The sequence below is a fragment of the Lissotriton helveticus genome, chromosome 11 (genome assembly GCF_964261635.1).
Source record: "Lissotriton helveticus chromosome 11, aLisHel1.1, whole genome shotgun sequence".
In the NCBI taxonomy this organism is placed as follows: domain Eukaryota; kingdom Metazoa; phylum Chordata; class Amphibia; order Caudata; family Salamandridae; genus Lissotriton; species Lissotriton helveticus.
The window spans coordinates 1,123,279,248-1,123,303,165 of record NC_136072.1 but is presented as its reverse complement, the minus strand read 5'-3'; the positions used below and the strand labels follow the sequence as shown (position 1 = coordinate 1,123,303,165).

At 44.9% G+C, this 23,918-nt stretch overlaps 2 protein-coding genes across 10 annotated transcripts in view; both read right to left on the bottom strand.

Annotated features, from left to right (window-relative positions):
- Positions 1 to 23,918, bottom strand: part of LOC144792685 (immunoglobulin lambda-1 light chain-like) — a 381,648-nt gene that overhangs the window by 79,317 nt on the left and 278,413 nt on the right. The window lies entirely within an intron of this gene.
- Positions 1 to 23,918, bottom strand: part of LOC144792683 (immunoglobulin lambda-1 light chain-like) — a 289,530-nt gene that overhangs the window by 70,773 nt on the left and 194,839 nt on the right. For 2 of the 9 annotated variants that reach the window (XM_078667841.1, XM_078667842.1), the window contains exons 1-2: positions 22,157 to 22,272; positions 21,751 to 22,048 (exon numbers count right to left, since the gene is read on the bottom strand). The exons of the other annotated variants lie outside the window; for them this stretch is intronic. In XM_078667841.1, the coding sequence (XP_078523967.1) occupies positions 21,751 to 22,048; positions 22,157 to 22,205 (347 nt within the window). In that variant the 5' untranslated portion in view covers positions 22,206 to 22,272. Of the gene's footprint in view, positions 1 to 21,750; positions 22,049 to 22,156; positions 22,273 to 23,918 lie in introns of those variants that run through there. 9 annotated transcript variants of the gene reach the window in all.

Sequence of the window (23,918 nt, the reverse complement as noted above, 5' to 3'; positions counted from 1 at the left end):
TTTCTGCTTTTTTCCTTGCAGTTAATCGCTGGTTAAAAAGCCAGAGTGAAAGGGCAGAGACATCTTTTCAGATGCAAATGCCAGCACCTCGCTGCTAACGGGTTAACATTAACACTCCTTAGAAACCTGCAAAACGTGTCTTTTACCACAAGAATGTGTGAAGCCGCAGTTAGAGGTGTTTAAGGACACACAGAAAGAAATAATAACGTCCCACCGCCTATATTCTTGAACACTTCCTCGAACTTAGGGCCATATTATCAAGAACAGGCGATACATTATCGCCGCTTTTATCGGCAGGAAACTGCCGATAAAGCGGCGATAATGGGCTTGATAATATGCCCTTGTGAATTTCCATAGCAGCCCAGATTCTGGGGTTAACCTGGGCTGCTATGGGAATTCATAAGTTTCCTGCCGATAAGAGCGGCGATAATGTATCGCCTGTTCTTGATAATATGGCCCTTGGTGCGATTTTTATGACACACTTACAATAGTACTGTGAAGCGCCCTGAGCTGAAGAACAGTACATGATGCAGGTGCTGCCACACGAGGGCGCCAGTGCACAGTACAGAAAGCATCCCGACACAATATAGGTACCACACAGGCAGTAGCAGTGCAAGCTTCTAAACCCACAAAGTAGGTAGAGTACAGAAATGGTGGTCTCGAACAAATACACAGAGGAAACAGCAAGGCACGCATGGTTCAAAATGACGCAGATACATTGGCAAAAGGTACATGACAGACGGCCATGGTGCAGGCATAGTGAACCCACAACTTCCCTCTACTTTGACGGCGTGTGTCGCGTGTCATCGGGCACTGTTATCTAGTCCTGGATATTGTGTTAACCACCTGATGGATTCTGGGTGTTTTAGTTCATTCCAACAGAGGCAGTTGCAATAAATTGTAAAGGGAAATACAGGACGAGATATAGGGCCCCCGGGCATCAATTCATCTGGTAGCCTCATTTAAGGTGCCTTTAGGACTAAAGAAAGCTCTTCACAAGCAAACTAACAGGAAACGTCACAGCATATAGAAATATATGAGCAACGAGTGAGCCGCGCTGCTGCTTTTCATTCTTTCCAGGTGCACACAAATAGTCCCAACTGAAGTGCTGGCGGCGGCGATGGGTGGGATGGGGGTCTGGTCAAGAGGAGGGGAGGGGAGAGGTGAGGGAGTGCTAGTCCAGACCCACACCACATATTGACTTTTTTTGTGAATTCTCCACCCCCATCTGTTTTTGCAGTGCACAAATGGGTCACCGGCACTATTACCCGGGAAAGGGACAGAGGGAAGGTTTTTTTTGGGGAGGGTGGAGAAGGGTCGGTGCATTTTGCCGGCCCTGTGCCATTCGCTGTGTAGGATGGTGAGTACAGTGTGTACCTTCGGTAGAGCTAAAAATACCACAAGGAGGTGGGCTTTGGTTTTTGGTGTGTGGAGGGCGGTCGGGGGGAGGGAGCGAAGAGGTAAAGGCACAACGCATCAGAACATGGTGTTATAAATCCAATGCGAGAATGACACATGCATGCAGCGATGTCGCACAGAAGAGGACTCATGCCGCCGCTGTAGAAAGAGGGAGACGAGCAGCTGACAGGAGGGCGTTCAGATGCTGTTTGCCTACAGAGGCTTAGTTATTGTGACCAGAATTTTAAAGCCAAAGAAGCATAAAAAAAAACGCAAGTGGTAACGCGAGTGGTGCGCATGCGCGTGTGCGATGGGGAAAAGTGCTGTGCGCGTCACACGCACTTGTGCGCGTTCTAGCAAGCTGGTGGCCAGAAAAGTAGCACTTTTTGAAGCAGCTAATAAATGTCTCGCCAGATTAGCGCATGCGCTGGCTCAGGCCAAACCTAAAAACAAAGCATCTGAAGTTAACGCGCGTGGCATGCACACTGTAAAAAAGAAGACTACAGCTCACTATTGACCCAATATGTATGCGCTGCATGGTGGGCCGGCACTGCAGGATTGACGGGCCTGTGGGGGGTAAGAAAATTGGAGGCTTTGTGTACAAAAGGATCATTGGCATGTTTTATTCTGTGGAGCATACTTTACCAGGCCACAAGGCAAATGGACCTGTCTGAACGCCGCATTCTTAGGTTTATCAATGTGTCAGTCTGAAGAATGCTGATGCTAGGATTGTAAACAACACAAAATGCCCAAACCACAGTTACTCAATACAATTTTTTGATATAGGGTATGAAACACTTTATTATCGCTTCCCTGGACACCATTATTTTGTGTCAATCATTTTGTATTTTCTATAATTTGAAAAAATTGCTGACAGAAAAAAGACATTGATTGCAAATATTTACAAATATTTACAAGGCTGGACTAATGTTCGCAAACATTAAGGGCAAAGACTATTTACACATTTAGAAATCATTAGAACACACAATAGAAAATATTCTCACATCAGACATTATTGAAAAAATAATAATACAAACATATCAATTACAAACAACAAAAAGCTAACAAACACTGAATGAGAGAAACTAGAGGTTGGGAAGATAAATGATTAAATATCTTGTATATTTTAGTGCTGGATCAGCCGGTCCTAGCTTTAGTGCAACAGTAATACTTTATATCTCCCAACCAATACTGCCGACGCGTTTCTAGACCAGACTGGAGTCACTGGTCTGTCATCAGGGCTGTATGTATCTTGTATCTGTGGGATACAAAAGCAATGTTTTGCTTAATCTAGTGTGTGGGCTCCTTTTTATCATACAGTAGCTGTAATGTCGGTGTGCGCTACATACCAAGGCTGCTCAGTGTTGAATTTCAGATCGGGTCTTTTGGGGGTCCGTTTAAATGAAATAACGTGGCCAAGCATAGAAGCCTAAAAGAATTTAAGGGATGTTTTTAATTTTTATCATTACGAGATTGGTACAATATATTCACTAGCTAAAACAAGTTGGGGAGTGGAAGCATACCTTTTACTTTCAGTAGTGCCGAGTGCTGGCAGGGTCCATTAAAAGCGGCGTGACCATCAGTTTGGGTTCTGAGATATGGGAAAGATTAATATTCAGACGCTTAGCGGTGTGCACGTTATGTTAAACACTCGCTTGGAGAATTTGAGAAGGGATTGCCTACCTTGATTTAATCTCTCATTTGCGCATAAATGGAATTGTTGATTTCAGCATTCTACAAAGAAAAACAAAGCGCACCCTTAGTAGAATATTTTAACTGATTCAGCGCTCAGCAAGCGCGTATTAGTGCAAGTGGGACAAATACCTGTGGCTGGAGCTGCTGCTCTGTACTGTGGGATTCGAATTTCTCTCAGTAAAGATGGCCGCCGCTATTTCCTGTTTGTTATATGCAAAATCTATACTGATGCATTGTGGGGCATGTAGTCACATTTGCTTGAAAATAAAGGCTAGACGTGCTGTCTACAGCACCTTATCTTAGTCTAAAGGTAATGGGTACGTCCTTCCAATTGTTTATTGTATCATGTATTTTAAAACAAAAAATGAGTACGCTAGATTGTACTAGAATTTTGGGTGGCTTCTCTGGGTGAGTGACCTGTTCTCATGCAATAGAGGACCAAGACCAGCGGGCAAGCCAGGGATGTCTAACCGATGCAAATCAGGAATTGCAAAACATTACTTTTGTATCCCACAGATACAAGATACATACAGCCCTGATGACAGACCAGTGACTCCAGTCTGGTCTAGAAACGCGTCGGCAGTATTGGTTGGGAGATATAAAGTATATAAAGTATTACTGTTGCACTAAAGCTAGGACCGGCTGGTCCAGCACTAAAATATACAAGATATTTAATCATTTATCTTCCCAACCCCTAGTTTCTCTCATTCAGTGTTTGTTAGCTTTTTGTTGTTCGTAATTGATATGTTTGTATTATTATTTTTTCAATAATGTCTGATGTGAGAATATTTTCTATTGTGTGTTCTAATGATTTCTAAATGTGTAAATAGTCTTTGCCCTTAATGTTTGCGAACATTAGTCCAGCCTTGTAAATATTTGTAAATATTTGCAATCAATGTCTTTTTTCTGTCAGCAATTTTTTCAAATTATAGAAAATACAAAATGATTGACACAAAATAATGGTGTCCAGGGAAGTGATAATAAAGTGTTTCTTACCCTATATCAAAAAATTGTATTGAGTAACTGTGGTTTGGGCATTTTGTGTTGTTTACTAATGTTATTAGGTCTAGCCCTCACCACATAAAGGACCTAACCCCTTTTGTTCCCAAGATGCTAGGATTGTGGCTGTGTGGTAGCAGCATCTTTCCAGAGGAGAGCACTAGGCACACAAACACTCACGCTTTCACCTCACGAGTGTGTAAAAGGACACAATTCATATACGTGCACGCTCATACCTTGAAGCAGAGTCTACCGTGCATATATTTATACTTTAGACTCATACGCAAATACATTGTGACTGGCATGGAACTCTTAAGTTTTATTTTAAACACCTGGGGACCAGGCTGCAGTACTACAGCACCAGGCCACAACTCCAGCAGCGGACATGAGTCCGCCGGGGGTTGGTAGCAAGTGTTAATTATCATGCTGGGAGTCCTGTGCGGCTGCAAAGCACAACACAGGCGGAGCTTCAGCAGAAGCGGGCTCCCGGCTGCGTGCGCTGGCTTACAAAGTTTACACTGTGCCATGCCCTCGCCCTCCCACAGCCTATAGGTGTGTGGGATTCACAGACAGAGTGTCCTGGCAGGATGACTCGACAGTATTGATTTGGGTATAACTTACTCAACTCACAAAGACTTCCTGAGTGAATAAAATGTGCTGCAGCTCTGGGGTCATGTGATGGGTGAATGTTTCACAGTGTAGCCAGCTAACCCAGCCCCCAAACCTGCTCAAGCAGCAAGCATCATAGGGATGCACTGCTGCCTGCTAAGAGCTCTGTCTGTCAGTGTTTGCTGTAATTAGTGCTGGGCTCGGCTTGCTAAGGAGCTTCTATAAAGGCGTGACAATGCATTTCAGTGTGGTGATGCCGGCCACTGCACTGAAAAGCGTTAGTCTAATGCCTGATGCGTGATTCTTGGCAGGGCTGGTTGTGAATTCAGAAACAGGTGTCTAAAACAGGCTCAGAATTGGGCTCTCTACCGACCCTAGCTTAGTGAATATTCACTGCCCTCTCTGATCCAAGAGCGGTATGATATCAATCAGTGAGGCCTGCCCTCTGCGGTGAAACTCTAAACTGCCACTTCCTGGACAAAACACTTATGAAATAACACAGGAGTGTTTGAAAACAGCATTTGAGTTGCAGGAGGTGGCGTGGTGTTTTGGCTGGTGTAAGAATACCAATCGATCACTGGACACATCTGTGGATTTAAGTTCTCACATAGTAAATCCTGGCATCCGCCCCATGGTCCATAATGAGAGTGGTGCACACACCTGGGTGGTGAGAAACCTGATGGAGACACCGACTCAAGATCTTACATACCGACTGACTGTGTGTATACTGGGAGTCTTTGACATTCCCACTGTGGCCTGAAGGAATATAACAGGTCATGCACAAACACACCAGAGAGACAGTCGCCTACCCACCTGCATAGAGACTGGATACCCTCATGGGTGATTAGCGCGCTATATAACATAACATAACATAACATAACAAGTGTTACCATAGCCAGAACATGTGCTGTGCCAATCAAAACATAGACCCACCACAGAATAAGATTTATATAATGCCTGCTGTTTTCGATTGACTCTGTCTCCATGTCCTTGGCGAACCTGACTTCAGTAGACTTGGTTCTTGACAGCAGGACCCACAGAGCGATTTTGCTTCACGGGCCTGCACAATCACTAATAGGTGCCAACAGTCATGGAGAGCACGCAACTTTGACGTGAGCAAACCTGACTCAAATATTGCTGAGGCATCACCAAGGAATTCCTCCAGGATTTGCAGCTGAATTGGTTGGTCGCCAGATAACTTGAACTTATTTTATTGATGACTGTAATATATGAGGTTGATATGAGCTTGATTCAAATGCGAGACCTACATGTTTCGCACAGAACTCTGCAGGGTCTGCATCAGGCCACTGAAGCCTGCAGATCAGGCTGCATTCTTGGTGTTCCTGCTTGTTCTAATTTTATCCTACTCAGTGTCGTCACTTGGCTTTTCTTTTGAATAATTTAGTTTGGTTCCTAAATATATGATCTTACCTAGAAATAATAGTTGCCCTCTTTTACTTATTTCATTCAACAATACTAATTTTGCATAAAACTTTTTTGAGGCTGCTGACTTTGAGAAGTATTTTCAATTTCATTGATACAATGTGAGAAGAGACAGTTTCAGCTTCTGTTCTCTCCTAATTACACATATTCGCTTTACATCATGGATTACGTTAAAAACAGATTAGCCATCTTCTCTTGAGAGGTTATTTTGTATGGTTTAGGTTGGGGTACTTTTTCTGTAAAGAGCTAATAAAGTACACTCATGTGAAAATACCGAGCATGTAAATTGTAAGTAGTAATCTTAGTTTTTTCAGGAACATTGTTACTGAAACTGGATATGGAGATGTGATGCAGCTTTGGGTGTCTGTGATGGAATTTATCATGGCTCCCCGACTATAAAAAACGAAGATTACTACTTACAATTTACATGCTCGGATAGATTTGATTATACTCTTGGTGAATCTTGTACCAAGAATCACATAAAGTGGCAAGCCTATACTTTAACTACTAAAGTGCTGAATACGGTGTGAATTAGCATTGAGGAAGCCCGCAAAGGGCGAAACGCGCGTCGGCTGTGAAGGACTTTGTTTTAAAGAAATAAAACTGCATTTTCTACACAACGTGACTCTCTTGGATTGGAAAGGAGTGTCTCTGCAAGATTACGAATTGGAGAAAAGAGCTGACTGCACAAGGATAAAAGTGACTTTGTGTGATGTGCGCTGGTGTTTTTGTTCTTGTTGATATGACATTCTGAAACGCTGTTGGTGGGCAGATACTCCTTTTCTAGTGCTTGAGGTGGATAAGCATTTAACACCAAGGTTGCACTCAATACTCAACATTTGAAACTCACATTTAGATGAATTGTTTTTATAAGAAGGGGACATGATTTGATTTGCAGATCTGGAATAGCAAATCCACCTTCTTGTGATTTTTGCATGACTTAATACAATACTATTACATTCTGAATACAGAGTGATACCCCTGATGATGATTCCCCTGTACCCGATGGGTGCCACTCCTCTCTCTCCTCGCAATGCTGAATACCACAATAGCGACTCTCTCTAGCATAGTTCCCCAGTAGGCTTTAGTAGAAGCATGAAGCATTAATACGGCTAGGGAGAAGATTACTTTTCCCCACAAGTTCAAATGTGTTGTTGTGAGAGGGGACCTGGCGGGACTCCCCGTCTGGCCGGACTACATTGCCCAGAATCCCCTACACTACCGGGCCGCTGCCGAGACAATCGCATACAGCTGGCAACTTAGAAGGAGACACCCACCTCTCGTCTATCTCCACAGCAAGGACGGAAATGGAGGGGAGGAGCAGAGGACGAGGCACCAGTAAAAACAGACGTCAACCAGGAAGGAACGTCAAGGATCGTTGTGAGGGCGGATAGCAGAACGGAAGAAGCTGACCACGTGAGGGATGCCAAATCTCGGAGCTGGGAACCAGAGCTGCGCGCCGAGAGTTAAGAGAGCGTTCCTGACAGCGAGGAGGCGGGGGAGACTGAGGACCGCTGAACGGAGGAGTGGTGGTGTCCCCCGGAGGAGGCTGGAGAGCGTGCCGTGACTCAGGAGAGTTACGGCGGGTCCGATGAGTGAAACCGGAATGGGGTACTGTTGTTGTGTTGTGTGAGGCGGGAGGTTGCGTTATTGCGGGTAGAGGGGGGGCGGAAAAGTACTGTATGGGAGTGGCGCAGGAGCCTAAATGCAGACGCCAAAGATTATGGTTGCAAAATTAGGGCTGCACATTTAAAGCCGCACATGTCCGCATGACTCATGGGCACTGAGCACTGAGCACTACGTGAGATACCGTACTTAGAGAGTGATTCTTGGCACTGCTATTATACAGCGGTACTGAGAGACTGAGAGACCTTTAGAATCTTGACGTATGACCTACTCTACTCTTGAGCTATACTTCAATCCTGTTATTCCCCTTGGGTTGCACTTCATTTCATGAATCCTTCCTCCAATACCCACGCTATCCCTCACCATCCTTCTACCATACTTCTGAGGACTACTGGGTGTAGGAAAAAGGGTGATATTGTCAGGACTGATATACTGACGGGTTCCCATTTCTTTTCTCTTGGTAACCTCCGGGAAACACCAACGCCACGGAGCCCACAACACCCCAAGATCCTAGTCATCCGACTGAAGAGGAAATAACAACGCTGAGCACCTCAGCCAGCCCTTCAAGAAAGGAGAAGATCCCTACCGAAGAAAGAACTCTAGAACCTGTAGTTAAACCTAAGTCTGCGTCACCTGACAATAAAGAAGTCCCTGTTCGACAATATATTCAGCCTCCGCATCTGTATATCCGTCCTGCCCTCCCACATTTGTCTTTTTATTTTCTGCACTTGAGCCCACTGTTGTAGGGAGGCAGAAAATAGTCTTAAATCCTCCCGCTCACGCCAGCGCACTGCAGGGAGCTTGATCCAAACACAGATGGAGGCCCGCAGTACTTACATTCATTCACAGCAGCCACTGTAGGGGAGTCAGATGGTGCTTGCATCTTCAGTAGGTATGACCTCTTTGGTCAGAGGGATGCCACACAGCAGGCTCAAGGTGTTGTTATGTGGGAGTCCCCAGCAGTCGAGGGCACTTCTGGGCTGATGCACACATAGGTCGAAGCAGTTACAACCCACCCTGGACCGATACACATGGCAAGGCAGATTAAGCTCTTCTCAGGATGCCCCATGTAGCAGGCAGTTGGATCCCTGATGTGGGTCTATACATACTTCCAGGCATATGCAGCCCACCGCCTGGCAAGGGAGAAGCAGACACGTCAAGGCTATACTTATGGCAGACAGTTTCAATCCTGACTTGACTTGTGCCAATACACACTTCCAGGCAATTCAATTCAATTAGTTTATTTGTTACGGAACTCCAACAGAGGTCCACAAAAATATACACCAATACAATAAAAGAGACATACTTTATAACAAATATACAATTCGACATTCTACACACTTCTAGGTAGATGGAGCCATCCTGGGTTAATGCACTTGGCAGGGAAGATACAGCCCTGACTCGGGACGATGTATGGATGTACACAGTGTTTTCAGTTCTTGCAGGTAAACATGGAGAGACATCAGGAGACCCGCTGCACTGGTTGCTCCTGGGTTTGCTTTCTAAGTCAGTCCTCATTCTCAGGATGCCAATGGTGGCTGGCAAGTCCCCAGAGTGGGGCGGCAAGGGGGTACATAAAAAAGAAAGGCACTTACCTTTTATACAAGCACACCATCCTTCTCATTCCGTATCTCTTTGAGGCAGGCAGGCAGGCTCCCAAGCCAATCCTGGCGCTGCTCTCATGCAGCATGAAAGCAGTGCTAGGATTGGTGGGAGCAGCCTCTATCAGTGCTTACAAGAGCACTGGAGGCCTTTGCTTTCTCTAACCCAGCAGTCTTAAGACAGCTGAGTAAGAGTGGTTTAAAATGTGCACTCCTGGCTCGCCGTTGCATGACGGCCTGCCAAAGACAAATGCACATTTTAAACTCCAGAGCACAAAGTTCCGTGCTGCCACTCAACAGCAATGGCCCCGCCCCATCCTGATACTCAGTTCGGGATGGGTCATTTGCTGAAAAATAAAATGGTAATAAATAAACGTTATTACCATTTTATTTCTCAGCTCTGGCCTGTGGTATTTGTTTGTGGGGCAGTGCTCCTCCATTTAAAAGGAGGTGACGCCTCTGTTGGGTGCGCATCAGGCCTGGAATACACTAGCCTTCGTCTCCCTGACAGTCTCTGTTCCTGCAGGCCCTGGGCAGACTCTTTCCCTGTTTCAACAGGTTGGTAGACTTGTAGGCACTTAGCAGACCCTCTGGTCTTGCAGCCAAAAGTGAATACATCAGATGATGTCCTCTCGCCCTTGGAAGACTGGCTGTCAGCACTCGTCACTCAACAGATCTTCAAATACTCTGTGGAGCACTCTTGTCTTTGGTCAAAAGAACGTGGAACTCAAACAGAATGGCATTTTTTTGGCCCCACTTTTGTAGACCTTTCCAGACCGAGAATGTGGACACACTGTCTCAAACTTCAGAACCGGTTTTGGGTGGTTCTCTTACAAATGTTCCTCCAAGGCTGCTATCTAGACACAACCTTGGAGTAAAGTGAAGCTTCTAACAAAATTCAGCACCGTAGGACTGTCTCTGAACTGGGGCACCTACAACATGGACATAATCGAGTGTCAGCTTTCTGAACCTGGCTATCATCAACCTGTCTGATGCAGGAAGCAGGGGTAGACAAAAGCAAAGACCCAACCTAGAAATGTCTTCACAATAAATAACAGAAACTGCAGTTCTTTCTCTTACCCCTACAACCAATCAAATAGCAGTGCTCAGGGAGTAATTATCAGAAGCCCCTTGCTAACAAAGTACTCATGGAAACTCCTAAAGGTAGCCTGTCTCCATCCTCCTCAATTCAGTCTCTGGATCTCGACCCTCCGGCTACAGGAATGCAGCGAGTGCACCTCCACTGCCTGGGGAAGCCGTCCTCATCCTCAATTATATGACTAATCTCAAATGGATCCAACTGGTGTCAGTATTCAGGCATTCTCAGAGTTCTACTTCTACATGTACTATGCATTCACACTGAGCGAATTTGGGCCATTTGTTGAATGGGGTAACCCTTATTCAAGAAACAGCCACGATCCCTGCCAGGATGAGCCACAAAAGTCACTAAGTTAACCTGTGCTTATCCCTTGGCAGCTTGGCACAAAAAGCAGTCAGGCTTATCTTAGAGGCAGTGTAAAGTGTTTATGCAGCACACAAACAGAAATAAAGTGAAAACACAACACAAGAAAAATCCGACACCAATTTAGAAACAAATGTCATAAATTGACACCAAAACCACAAAATCCCAATCAGTAGAACTGAAGTTATGAATTTTTGAAGTTTAAGTTAAAACACTAGAACTCATTGTACGGCCTGGGGCCCTGCTGGTAAGCAGTTCCACTCAGCTCAAGATGAACATGCACTACTGTTTGTCCTTTGGCTAGCAGCGGTCAGGGAAAGGTAAGCGCAGTGGGGTGGGGAGGAATGCAGTGGGGGTATGTCAACAGATGATGGAATAGGAGTTATTTATTTATTTAATTTGCAATAGTCTGTCATCTGTCCACATCCCCCCACCCCGCCCCACCACGCTTACCTGCACCGGACGCTGCTGCATGGGGCCATATTCGGCCTGGAGCTGCAGCATCTTAAGGGCTCATCAGACCCCAGCCGAGATTCGGCCCAGGCAGCTTTTCTTTCGCAAATGGAATCAGGAGGGGTCTGCAGGTTAAGAAGGCAAGGGGGCCCAGTTATCTCTTTTGAAGGGCCCTGTATTTCTTTAAAAAAATATATATATATTTTGAATTGCTGTAACTATACCATTTGTACTTAGGTGTTCAAGCCACACCATTTTCTTTCTCATGCAGTGATTTCTTCTATCGTCAGTGCAGCTTGTTTGAGGTGCAGGGCAGTTCCTGATTATAAAATAGCCTGCAATGACTGTACTAAAAACCTATCTCTATTTAAACATGTGTGGCTTGGATATAATAAAGTGAAAACATGACAGTCACAACCAGACTTCCAGCTTAGTACGGTGCCCACTTTTTATTGCCCCTTTATATCACCCACCTAGTGTTAAAAATACATACAAATTTTTGGCAGTAGAGCAACTTTTTCGATTTTCTCTTCGGTGCATTATACAAGGTTCTCTCATAGTTGGGTATCTTCTTTCGTGGTAGACTTTGATGTGCCTATGGGGCAATTCTTCAGCTTGTCGATCTTCAGAGATTTTTTTTTTAAACACTTTATTTAGCAGTTTCGTTACGGTTACAATAGTGCACTGGGATCAGATGAACATAAAAACAAAAATACAAAGCAGAGTGACAAGAATGCGCAGACAATGCCAGGTATAATGTATGCAGAGGGCGCAAAAAGCCTCGTAATAGTGATGCAGTGAAATTTTTTTTTTAACTCTTTATTTAGCAGTTTCGTTACGGTTACAATAGTGCACTGGGATCAGATGAACATAAAAACAAAAATACAAAGCAGAGTGAAAAGCACGCACGGACAAAAATATGCATTTCCCATGAAGAAAATAACAATAGTGTGGTGTATAAATGCCGCCCCAGAGAGGTCCTCAAATCAGCCACGTTCTACTGTGCAATCCAGTGCAATCACATTTTTAACTGAGGGGTGAAACAAATACAATAGTTAAACAGATCATAGCTGTAGCAACATGCTTAATACCGGTATACACCCGTTACAACGGATCTTTTACTCCGCAGACCCATTACAACGCGACCATTACTCCGCATACCATTACAACGCATTGCGCTGGGGGGCGCTCTAGGATAGGGGATAAGTATAATTTACTATCCAACACCTTCCCTAGGGTCCACGGGGACTGGAGTTAGAATAGTAAATTATACTTACCACTATCCAGCGCCCCAAGGCGCTATGCGTTGTAACGGTATGCGGAGTAAAAGTCGCGTTGTAATGGTCTGCGGAGTAAAAGTATGCGTTATAACGTCATACATCCTTAATACCCCACCTGAGAATGGATTACATCAGACACAGCGTGCAAATTTAGCCCACACCGGTGGATATTATTCCATTATCTGGCTTATGTGGGGGAGGTCAGTTGCCGGGCTTGTATGTACGCTCTCAAGGGACCCCATATATCCTTTTGTCTAGAGGATGGGGTAGTGTCATTGCATAAACGCCACTGTTTGTAGAGCAAGTTACCATACTCCTCAACCACCCCTTCACCGAGGGATTCCTCCTACCACCCCAGTGAAGAGCCACCTCCCATTTGGCCAGAAGCAAACTAATAGCAACAAATCTACGCGTGGCCTGCGGGAACTGTACAACATATTCCAGGAGTGCAATCTCGGGCAGTGGGGTCATCGGAACCTTGACCATCTCGCTCACTTTTTCATGCACGGCCACCCAATATTTTTGCACATTCAGACAGGTCCAGGCCAGGTGAGCAAAATCGGCATTCAGGGCGTTACACCTGGTGCAATGGTGTGACCTGTTAGGGTCTATTCTGTGGAGTCTGACTGGGGTTATGTACATGCGACGTAATAACTCAAAGTGAAGCAATTTGTTCCTGCTGTTGAGGGACACCATGCTGGTGACTGCGCAGCAGGCTTCCCATTGTTCGTCTAAAATTGAGCCATCCAAGTCCTCCTCCCAAGCCTTGCGTATTTTATCCTCATTGACCGGTACAATACCAGCACATGCCTTATAGAGTTGGGACACGATGTGTACCGCTCTTTCGCTGCCAATCACCGTAGCAAGCGGGGGAAGGAAGCAGGCTCCAAGGGGTAATCAGGATAGATAGCCCAAAGGGCGGAGCGGGATCTTCAGAGATGTTAGACTTTTTACATCAACATCTGAGATACTTCATAGACAGAGGAGGACATACTCACAGCTTGCTTTACTGCCCCTATGGATATTTGTCCTGGCAGATTACCATTCGCTCCTTCAGCATGCGTAAAACCATCATAGGAGAATTTACTAAAACTGAAAGCAGGGAATGTTTGAAACATGAGTTCATTTCATTGAAAGGACAAGGTGGCATTTTGGGACAAAATTGAACATTTTCTAGGTTTGGGGAAAACAGATTAATTTCTCTAAAATTACGTGTTAGGGGACAGAATTAGGTTTTTTGACTAAAATCATAAGCTGGTGCTTTAGGGCGATGTAAGCTCAATAGAAATATATTTCAAGCTGTTATTTCAGTTATACTTCATGCTGATACATAATTTTCACAGGTGTAGTGGGCACCGTCTGGCTGATGGGCAACCTATTTCATGACTTCCATGGTGGCATTAATCTATATTAGAAACATTTAATGAAATTGGCACCATATATAAAACTGTATGATGCAATATCCTGTAGGTTTGTCTGTTACCAGAATCAATAGGATATATGTAACCTGAACAATACCTCTCCTGTTTGAGTCTGTACAACAGATGTAATATGACATACACTCAACTGTCTAAGAAGAAGCGAGATTGAAACTTTTATGTAAATGTTACTTTCACTCCCTTTGGAGCGGTTCTGTGTAGTGTCTCTATTGTTCTGCCTTCCATTGCTCGAGCTTGGCTGAGCATCAGGAGGGCAGAATTGTTTCTCTGGTTGGCAGCAGCCATGTTGTGCTGTCCGAGTGTAGAAGACTGCTACCGGGAGCACTGATGGCCTACCGGAGTAGCTTCACAGTGCACTGAATCATAACTCCCACACCGTTTATGGTGTGGGGGTATTATTCTAACATGTTTGATACCAAACATGACAGGGTTCGTTACAGCCAGTTTAGAGATGGTCATCGCGTAATGACGCATGGCCACTCTATGTATTGCTGATGCACTTAAAACCCGGGAGAATTGACTCCGAAGTTTGTAGGGGTGTCCTGATCATACAGGGGCACCCTCACACTTAGAACTGAACACCCTGCCTTCAGGATTGAAAGGCCTTCTCACACAGGATGCAATGGCAGGCCTATAGTTACAGGTTTAGTGATCCCCATGGGTGGCATAATGCATGCTTCAGCCCATGGGGGACCCCTAGTGGTCCCATGCTCTCTGTACCTCAATACTCTATACTTGGGGCTTATAAGGGTATACCAGTGTCCAATCTGGGATGTAACTAAGTACTTAAGATACCAATTTAGGAGAGAAAGCACAGAGACTGGGGTCCTGATTAGCAGGATCCCAGTCAAACTAGTCAGAAACAGCATAGCACCAGGCAAAAAAATGGGGGTAACCATAAAAGCAGATCCTACTTTCCTACAAGGAGGTTACTTGCACTTAGGAAGTTGCAACAGGTACTTTTTCCCATCCTGATTTCCTGTCCAGCTTTCCTACACCAGTAACACATGGGGGCATATGTACAAGAAAATGCTGGAGCGTGGTGCTATACCAAATTTGACAGTACTGAGCAATAACATTTTAAAAAATGCAGGGATGCGCCAAATTTACAACAATACGGCACACCCCTGTGATTCCCCTAGCGCTGGCGCAAAACAAACTGCCTTGTGCCAGCGCAGGCACCCTGCTGCCATGTTGCAAGGGTTTCTGTACTGCAGGGGTGATTGTGTGCAGGAGGGGACACCTTCCTGCACATGTGCAATCAATAATGGCAATTTGCTCTTTCTATGCGTGCTGCAGAAAACAACTCACATAGAAAGAGCAAACAATTAGGAGAAATTAATAATTTCACCTTGTATCACCATTCTAAGACCGGGTGTTACCTGGCCTTTGGCCCCGCGCCGCGCTTGGCAGCATCAAAAAGCAATGGGTGTTGCAGTGAAACGTCCAGAGCAGCACCCATTGCACGCCCCTGTGTCACAACGGACTGTGTCCGAAAGGGGCATATTAACAAGGTGGCGTTAAGCCACTTTAAGTGGCTTAGCACCACATTGTAAGTATAGATAATGGCGCAATGCCAACAGAGCTTCGAAAAAGTGATGCTCCAGTGGCAAAAGGGGCTCATAAATATGCCCCATGGTTTGAAGTATTGGTCCAGAAAGGAGGGAAGGCATTGTGAACCTCCTGGGAGGCTCACCTGTGACCTTTGAAGTTGTGCATTGATTTTGGCCACATATGCCACAAGTGATAAACCTCCCTCTCTATCTTGTTATATAAACACAAATCTGTGTATATAACTGGCAGGACACAGTCTCTGCTAGGACATGGCAGATATTTAGGCCTTACTTTATGATCACCAAACAAATGAAACTAGGTTAAATTTGGTTTTAAACATAGGAGCATATGTACAAGGAAATGATGGAGCACGGAGCTGCAGCACATGTTGCGGCACCACACTCTAAATTTTCAAAACACAGGATGCACCATATTTACAATGATATAGTACACCCCTATGTTTTCCCTAGTGGTGGTGCTAAAAACAGCTGCCTAATGAAAACACAGACACCCTTGTGCCACAGTGCCTGCATTGTAGGGAATCATTGTTTATGTGCAGGAAGTTGTCCTGCACAAGATAGTCAATCAACCCAAAGGAAGTCACTGACAAGACACTGGGACATGTGGACTGGCCTAATGTGTCACTGACAGGACAATGAGGCAACCGAAAGGCGCCAGTAGGCGCAAGTATGGCTCCAAGTATGTCACCCAAAGTATGTCACAGGAAGTATGTAACAGGATATATGTCACCCGAAGTATGGCAAACAGCTCCAAGAAGAGACCCGACTGGATGGAAAAAAATGTCTGACAACTAGAAAGCTACAAGGGGCGGTTAGAATGATGGCTAAAGCCTGCATTGAAATGAATACACGGCTGTCAGCTACAGAAGAGCAAACTGCTACTCTAGAAGAGGGTGCGGCTGGAGTTCAAATTCAGAGAGAGTCCCAGGGGACACAAATAACAGAAATCCAGTTGGAAGATTTCTAAAACAGACAGTGGAAAAATAATGTAAGAATTTTAGGAATCAAAGACATCAAAGAAGGAGTCAAGGGCAATGACATTCGGACCTGTACGCTGAATTTGATGAACGGAGCCTTTCTGGAACTCCAACACTGGAATTGGGACCTGGAAATTCAGCGGGTGCATCACTTTCCATTGACTCTAAAGAAGCCAGCTCAGTCATGCAATGGAGAAAATCAGAAGCTAAGAGCAATCATAATTTATTTTGGAATCTGTTTACTCCATGGAGCAGTGTTTTCAAAGGCACACCCCAATTCCAAACGATCGTATGAAGCCCAGTCTTTCTTCGCAAGACCAGATTTTTGTTACTTCATGGTGGAGAGATGTTGAAGGCTTATGCAAATGATCCAACCATGCCAGGTTCTGAGGGCTGAAGCATATCTGATGCTTGTCTGAAAATCATATTCCAAACACCACGAGATTGTTTACCTCTGAGATTCAGGCAAAAGAGTACATTGATAAACTGAAATAGATCAGGCTGAGCAGCCACTCTTTTTTAGCAATTTAGCTCTGGCTTTGTCTGCATGGCTTTCTTTGTCAGAGTAAGAGGGAAAGTAATGGGATATCACTAAAATAGATATAAAAAGGCGATTTGACCTGTTTGGTGGCGGGGGATCTGCCCACAGGTTCCATCACTCAGACCCTCGGTCTGCTTGTCTCAAGGAGCAGGCGGGGTGAGGTGGGTTGGGGGAAGCAAAGACAGGGTGGTAGGGGACGGGTTCAGGTAGCGGGTCAGGTAACCCATGGGGTGGTCAGTGCAATCAGAATGCAAAATACAACAGTACATATATGTGGGCTGAACAACCCAGTGAAGCGACGGAAAAGTAAAGAAGATCTGCAAATGTTGCATACTGATATAGTGTGTCTGCACGAAATGCACGCTGAAGGAACCAGGAAAAATGTACTAGAGCAATTGGGATAGCAGCTTGTGGCATACACTATGCAAGGAACCAGAACTAGGGGGGTGCCTATTTTGGCCCTGAAGGGGGGCATATAAAACAGGTAACCTACAGATTTTGTTGATGGACAGTTGTGGACTGTTAATTCTCAGGGCTTAATTTTACTCTTTGCTCAATATATGGCTCCACGGGTGATGATCCTGACATTTTTGAATTTCTTATTTTGGAGCACACTGAATGGCCAATACCAATTATACTCTGCGGTGACACGAATTTAAACAGTTTGGGTGAGCTATGGAATGGGAACTCTAGTAATTATACTGGTAAGAAAAAAAAGTATTTCAAGCCCTCACTCAACTGATGCAAGATAATGGGCTTACAGATGTCTGGCCATACTTAAAGACTCTTGGGGGGGGCAGTACATATTTGTCTGCCCCGCATAGAGCAGTAGCACACTTGGTTTACTTCCTTGTATCACAGCAACTGCTTGCGCATGCACCATCAAGAAGTTCCCCAGGGCCATGTCAGACCATAACTCCTTGGTCCTAGAAGTAGCTTGTACAGGGTTAGAAACACCAGAACGAACCTGGACAGTTGAGAGTGGTCTGTTGCAAGATCCTGAATATATTAGTCATACAAATAAATGGCTGGGAGAGTTTCTGGAGTTCAAAAGGGGAAGTTCTGGTTGTGGAGTGATATGGGATGCCCTTAAAGCCGGGGGTAGAGGGGAGACATTGAGGTTTTCTCTGAATCGGAATAGGAAGTCATCTTAGTGCCTAAACAGGATTTATAGTACAATGGCAGACATCAAAGAGGAACTGGTCAGAGCCATAGCTAATGGCTTATGTATTGAGGGAATCCTGCAAAGACTTGCCCTAGCAAAAGCAGCCACTGGTGAAATCTCTGCAGCAAGAACAGCAGATAAATACATGGCCTGGAGGAAAAACTGCTATTTATGTAATGAGTAAGTGGGCATTTACTAGCCACATGGACAAAACAGAAGATAGTTGGGGGGTATTCTAGAGATTAAGAACTATAAGGGTAAATTAGTGTCCGGCTCCAAGGATATACAGAAGGAATTCCATAGATTCTATTGAAAACTATACGGAGAAGAGGGACATCCTGACGTGAGGCATATAAAGGAGTTCTTAGAGTCTCTTCAGAATGAGCGTTTTTTACAGGAAGATGCGGAATCCCTTGACGCCCCATTCTCACGTGAAGAAATACAAATCGTGTTAGAAGAACTCCCCTCCCGTAAGGCTGTAGGTCCCGATGAAATTCCTCTAGAGTTTTATAAGGGTTTTTTTAAGCACTTGGTGCGCACATAATAAAAGTATTGTGTCAAGTGGACTGTGGGCTAACATTGCTATTTTCCCAAAGAAGGGAAAACCTCCAAATGAGACTGGGACTTACAGGCCCATAAGCCTCATGAATAGCGACGCAAAGGTCTTTTTAAAGCTATTGGCCAACTGGCTGAGCTGTATTATAGGGAAGGTGATATCCTCCAGGCAACATGGTTTTATTCCAGGCAGAAGAACGGCCGATTATATACACAGTGTGATCACTCTATTTGATGCTACATCAGTTTCTGGAGTCCCTATGGCACTTGTTCGGCTGGACGCAGAGAAAGCGTTTGATAGGGTCTCCTGGGAATACCTCTGGGCCACTCTAGAGAGGGTGGGGATTAGAAAGGGATTTATTGAGGCCATGCAGGCACTTTATAGAGCCCCTTGTGCCTGACTCTGATTATTGGGAGGTCAAACAGATCCTATCCATATCACATGGGGGACTAGACAGGGGTGTCCTTGCTATCCCCCTTTATTTGCATAATATATATACCCCATGATCTGGAAAATTTAAGCCAATGTGATAAATAAACTTATCCGGCTTCAAGACCTTGACACCAAAATCCTGGGGTATGCGGATGATCTTGCGGTTATAACACCTAACATTCATGAAGCCCTAAGGGAGATTGAGAATGAGGCCAAATACTTTGGGGTGATATCAGGCTACATGCTTAGTCAGGATAAAACACAATTTATTATTAATAGTAATACATGCCTCTCAGATCCACGGGTGGCGAAATCAGCAGTCTACTCAGGGGTCACTTTAACATCTGATCTGGGTAAAATTGTACAGGAAAAGCTGGCCCCTGCAATTCAAAAGGAGAAGAAAGATCTAGATCGGCTGAATAGACTGCATCTCTCGGTTGTGGGATGGTGCAACATCATCAAAATTAAATTTCACCCAAATATTCTGTATTTCTTTAGAACAATACCTTTAGAGTTCGAAAGTCACTACTTTAAAGGGATGGAAAAGACGATTAATGATTTCATATAGACACATAGAAAGAACAGAAGGGCACTTAGATTCATGTCCTCTGGGAGGGGCGTGGATTGTCCCAGATATTAAAATGTATTACTGGGCCGTAGTAATCCAGTATATGCGGGACTGCTTGGAGAAAAGGTCAAGGATCAGAGGAGAAGTGATACTCATGCAGATATATATGAATTGATATTAGGGAAAGAGGCCTCTAACTTGCTTCTGAAATACAACAAACCTAGTTACCACAAAAAAGTAACATTTAAGACCTTAGGGATAGCATCCTCTGTCTGGAAGGCCGTTAGGAAAAAACTAGGGCTAGGAAGGGTGAATTTTTACACACCGCGTTTTGGAAACCCATCATTTCAAGAAATATTCCATGACGGTGCTATGTTGCGCTGGGATGCACTAAGAGTGGGATAGATTGGGGATCCGCTTGATTCAAGCAGAGTAGTGCCATCTGAGAAAGTCCAGCTGTCTTTTAACATTGACCAGAAAGATTGTTTTAAATATCTAAAGCTTCAGAGTTATATTCTGTGAAAGAAAGTGGGGATAGAGCTTTCAATAAAGAGCCCATAGTGGAGGTAATTAGGCATCCAGAGGTCTGTACTATCACCCAAATATATGGATGGCTGAGACGGCTGATGTCTGATGATCTAGAGAAACACTGCGGAGTGGAAGCAAAGGATAGGCGTTGATGGTGCCGAGTTCTTTGGCTCACTTTTACTGGGCCACTCCATATTGAGATCGGCTGGCTGCAAACACAGCTCTACAAAACAATGTTTTCACATATTATACGCCAGCCAAGATCGCTCAATGCGTTGGCACAGAAGGAGTCCTCTGCCCCCGATGGCGCAGCGCAGAGGCTGACATCGTCCCTAGGTTTGCTACTTGTCCGATCCTAGAGCCTCTGAAGACAACTACAGAAAACTTCCTGGCATAGTCTCTGAGGATTAAAATCAATCAATCAATCAATCAGGGGTTTATAAAGCACGCTACTCACCCGTGAGGGTCTCTAGGAGCTTTAATGGTATTATGGGTCACGAAGGAAACAATGCCAGTGGCGCAACAAGATTGTATTTTTTTTGGGCCATGGCAGTAGTAAGAATGTGTGTATCCTTTGCTTGGCTGGATTCAGGCCCTCCCTCGTTTCAACAGTGGCTTACACAGCTTTTAGCTATTTACAATTTCAAAAAGGGTATGTACGAAAGGAAAGAATGGGGGTCTAAAAAGAAGGGGAAGATATCTGGGCCCTTATCTAGAAGTGGTACATTGACAGTGAGGCTAGTTAAGCTGTAGCCCAAATGATTTGGAGTCTCTGGTGTCCTGAATACAGTTTAATAATGTGATTTTGCTGTTAGATATGAAATGTAGAAAGAGTGTTTTATTCTCCCTTTTATAATCTATGCATTTTTGGTAGTGTTTCCCCATGTATTTACGAATGTATTTATCTAAATGTATTGAACTGTTGGTGGCAACAAAAAAAAATGGAAGTGTGTCATACGATGTACGTCACCCAAAATATGTCCTTTGAAGCATGTCATACGATGTATGTTACCAGAAGTATGTCACACAAAGCATGTCACGGGAAGTATGTCACAGAAATATGTCACCAGAAGTATGTGACATGAAGTATATCCCACGAAGTATCTGACACAAATGTTATAAAGGCAGTGTTAAAAAGGGACAGAAACTCATGTAGTCCGTGACTGAACACTACTCACCTCAAGGTAGTCAGTGACAGGTGCTCCTAGGTATGTTACTGACTGATCACTTTTACAGCCCTTAGGGACCGAACACCCCAGAGAGTGACGTATGGAACCCACAAGACACGGCTCACATCCTCGCCCAAGCAGCAGCAGCAGCTGCAGTGCGGGGTGAGGGCGCCGCTCTGTGGCACCGTCAGGGAGGGTTTCAGTCTCACTTCCCCGCCGCTCTGGGTCACTGTGGGCTCCGCTATCATAAATCTGACAGTGATAGACCGCGTCGTCCTCCGCCAGGGCCCCGGTGACGATTAATGTGGCCCTGTCACCGGGGTTAGGGTTGCTGCCAGAGAATCTCTCTGGGATGCCCGAGGGTCTTTCTTCATCAGCATACATGACCAGTCTGGGGGTCCCGCCCGGCCTCTGCTGGTACCAGTGCACAGCCTTGCTTCCAATGCCACTGGCGGAGCAGGTGAGTTCAGCGGTGCCTCCCGGAGACACAGACACCGAGGGCGGCTGAGTCAGAACCCACTGAGCAACAGAACCTGGAATGAGAGGAGGAATGAGGACTAACAGTGTCACGTGACAAAGAGAGGAGTGAGCATTAGATATGTATCTTAGCGCAGGGAACAGAATCTCAATACACAACGTACCTGCGCAGAGCGCGCTGAGCGCGAGGAGGAGGAGGGGAGCCCGGGACATGGCGCAGCGTCAGCAGAGCTCTGGCCTCTGGTGCAGACGGGTCTGGACCGCGCTTTAAAGCGCCGGCGGGGCTGGGGCAGCGCCCTGCATGCAAATCCGGTCACAGCTCTCTATTTGTCTCCTCACACATAAGCAGTTCCGCGCTGTTCCCCATACAGCTTCCATGTTTTGAAGTCATTAAGATGCCTTTACACCTCATTCCGGCAGGAGTCCTGCCCTCGTGTTCTTCGATGCTTCCCTCTTTCAGCCCTCCCTCCCCCTCTCGCCATCACACAGTGACAAGAGATCTGGGCCTCATTTATGAAAAGTGACGCATCGCTGCGTGAAAACAGCGATGCGTCACTTTTCATTGCGCACTCCTTGCGACACCAATGATGCGTCATATTTACAGTATGACGCATCATGGCGCAAGGAGTTACAGATACGTCAGTATTTCTGACGTATCTGTATGGCGCAAAAGTGACGCATTGCTGGAGTGTGTCACAAAAGTGACGCAACTCCAGCAATGTGTCCTTTCACATGGACCTGCGTCAGTCTTACGCCTGCTGTGAGGCAGGCGTAAGAAATTGATGCCCAGGTGTCTTAGAAGTGGCGCAGTGAAATCTTATAGATTTCGCAGCGTCACTTCTATGACCCTTTCTTGCATCAGAACGCCCCCCTGCATACTTTGGGGCAGATTTATGATGACTGGCGCATCCCCAGGGATGCGCCAGTCATCCTGCGCCGCTGCTCCGCCACCCATGGTGCGCCGCATTTACAATGCGGTGCACCATGGGGCAAAAACGGCACAGATGCGTGACGCATCTGTGCCGTAAAGGTGGCGCATTGCTGGAGCTGCGTCGCAAGCGCGATGCAGCTCCAGCAAGGCTTGGGTGTGTCCTATCTGACCAATGCTGCGTCAAGACCTACGCCTGCTTTAAGCAGGCGCAGGGTTTTAACGCAGCATTGTCCTGAAAGTGACTGAGTCAAATCTCATAGATTTCACTCAGCCACTTTTAGGAGGCATTCCTGCGCAGGAACGCCCCCTCCTGCGCAGGAACGCCTCCTTATGGCGCAGGGCTTTACAACGTGAATGTCTGACAAAATATCGAAATCAAAAATATCGAAATACAAAAATATCGGGACAAAAATATCGAAGTCAAAAATATAGGAATCCTATCCCTAACAAGGTAAGTACAAAAATATCGAAAAAATAATATCGTAGTACAAAAATATCGTATTTAAAAATATCGTTTTTTTAAATGTATTAATAATAATGTAAAAATAATTATAAAATACATATAATGTTACAAATATTAAATAAAAATATTAAAACATAATTAAAAATTTAAAACTAATACATATACATTTAAAATAAATTAAAAACTTAATAATGTAATGTAATTTTATATTTTTTAATTTCATTTAATTGAGTTAATTTAAATTAATTTTATTTTTACCCTGTACGACTGTACCCCAAAAACCCAAAACTGACCCTGAACCCTAAAAATACCCCTTTACCCAAAAACCCAAAACTGACCCTGAACCCTAAAAATACCCCTTCACCCATGAACTGAAAACTGACCCTGAACCCTAAAAATACCCCTTTACCCATGAACTGAAAACTGACCCATAACCCTAAAAATACCCCTTTACCCAAAAACTGAAAACTGACCCTGAACCCTAAAAATACCCCTTTACCCATGAACTGAAAACTGACCCATAACCCTAAAA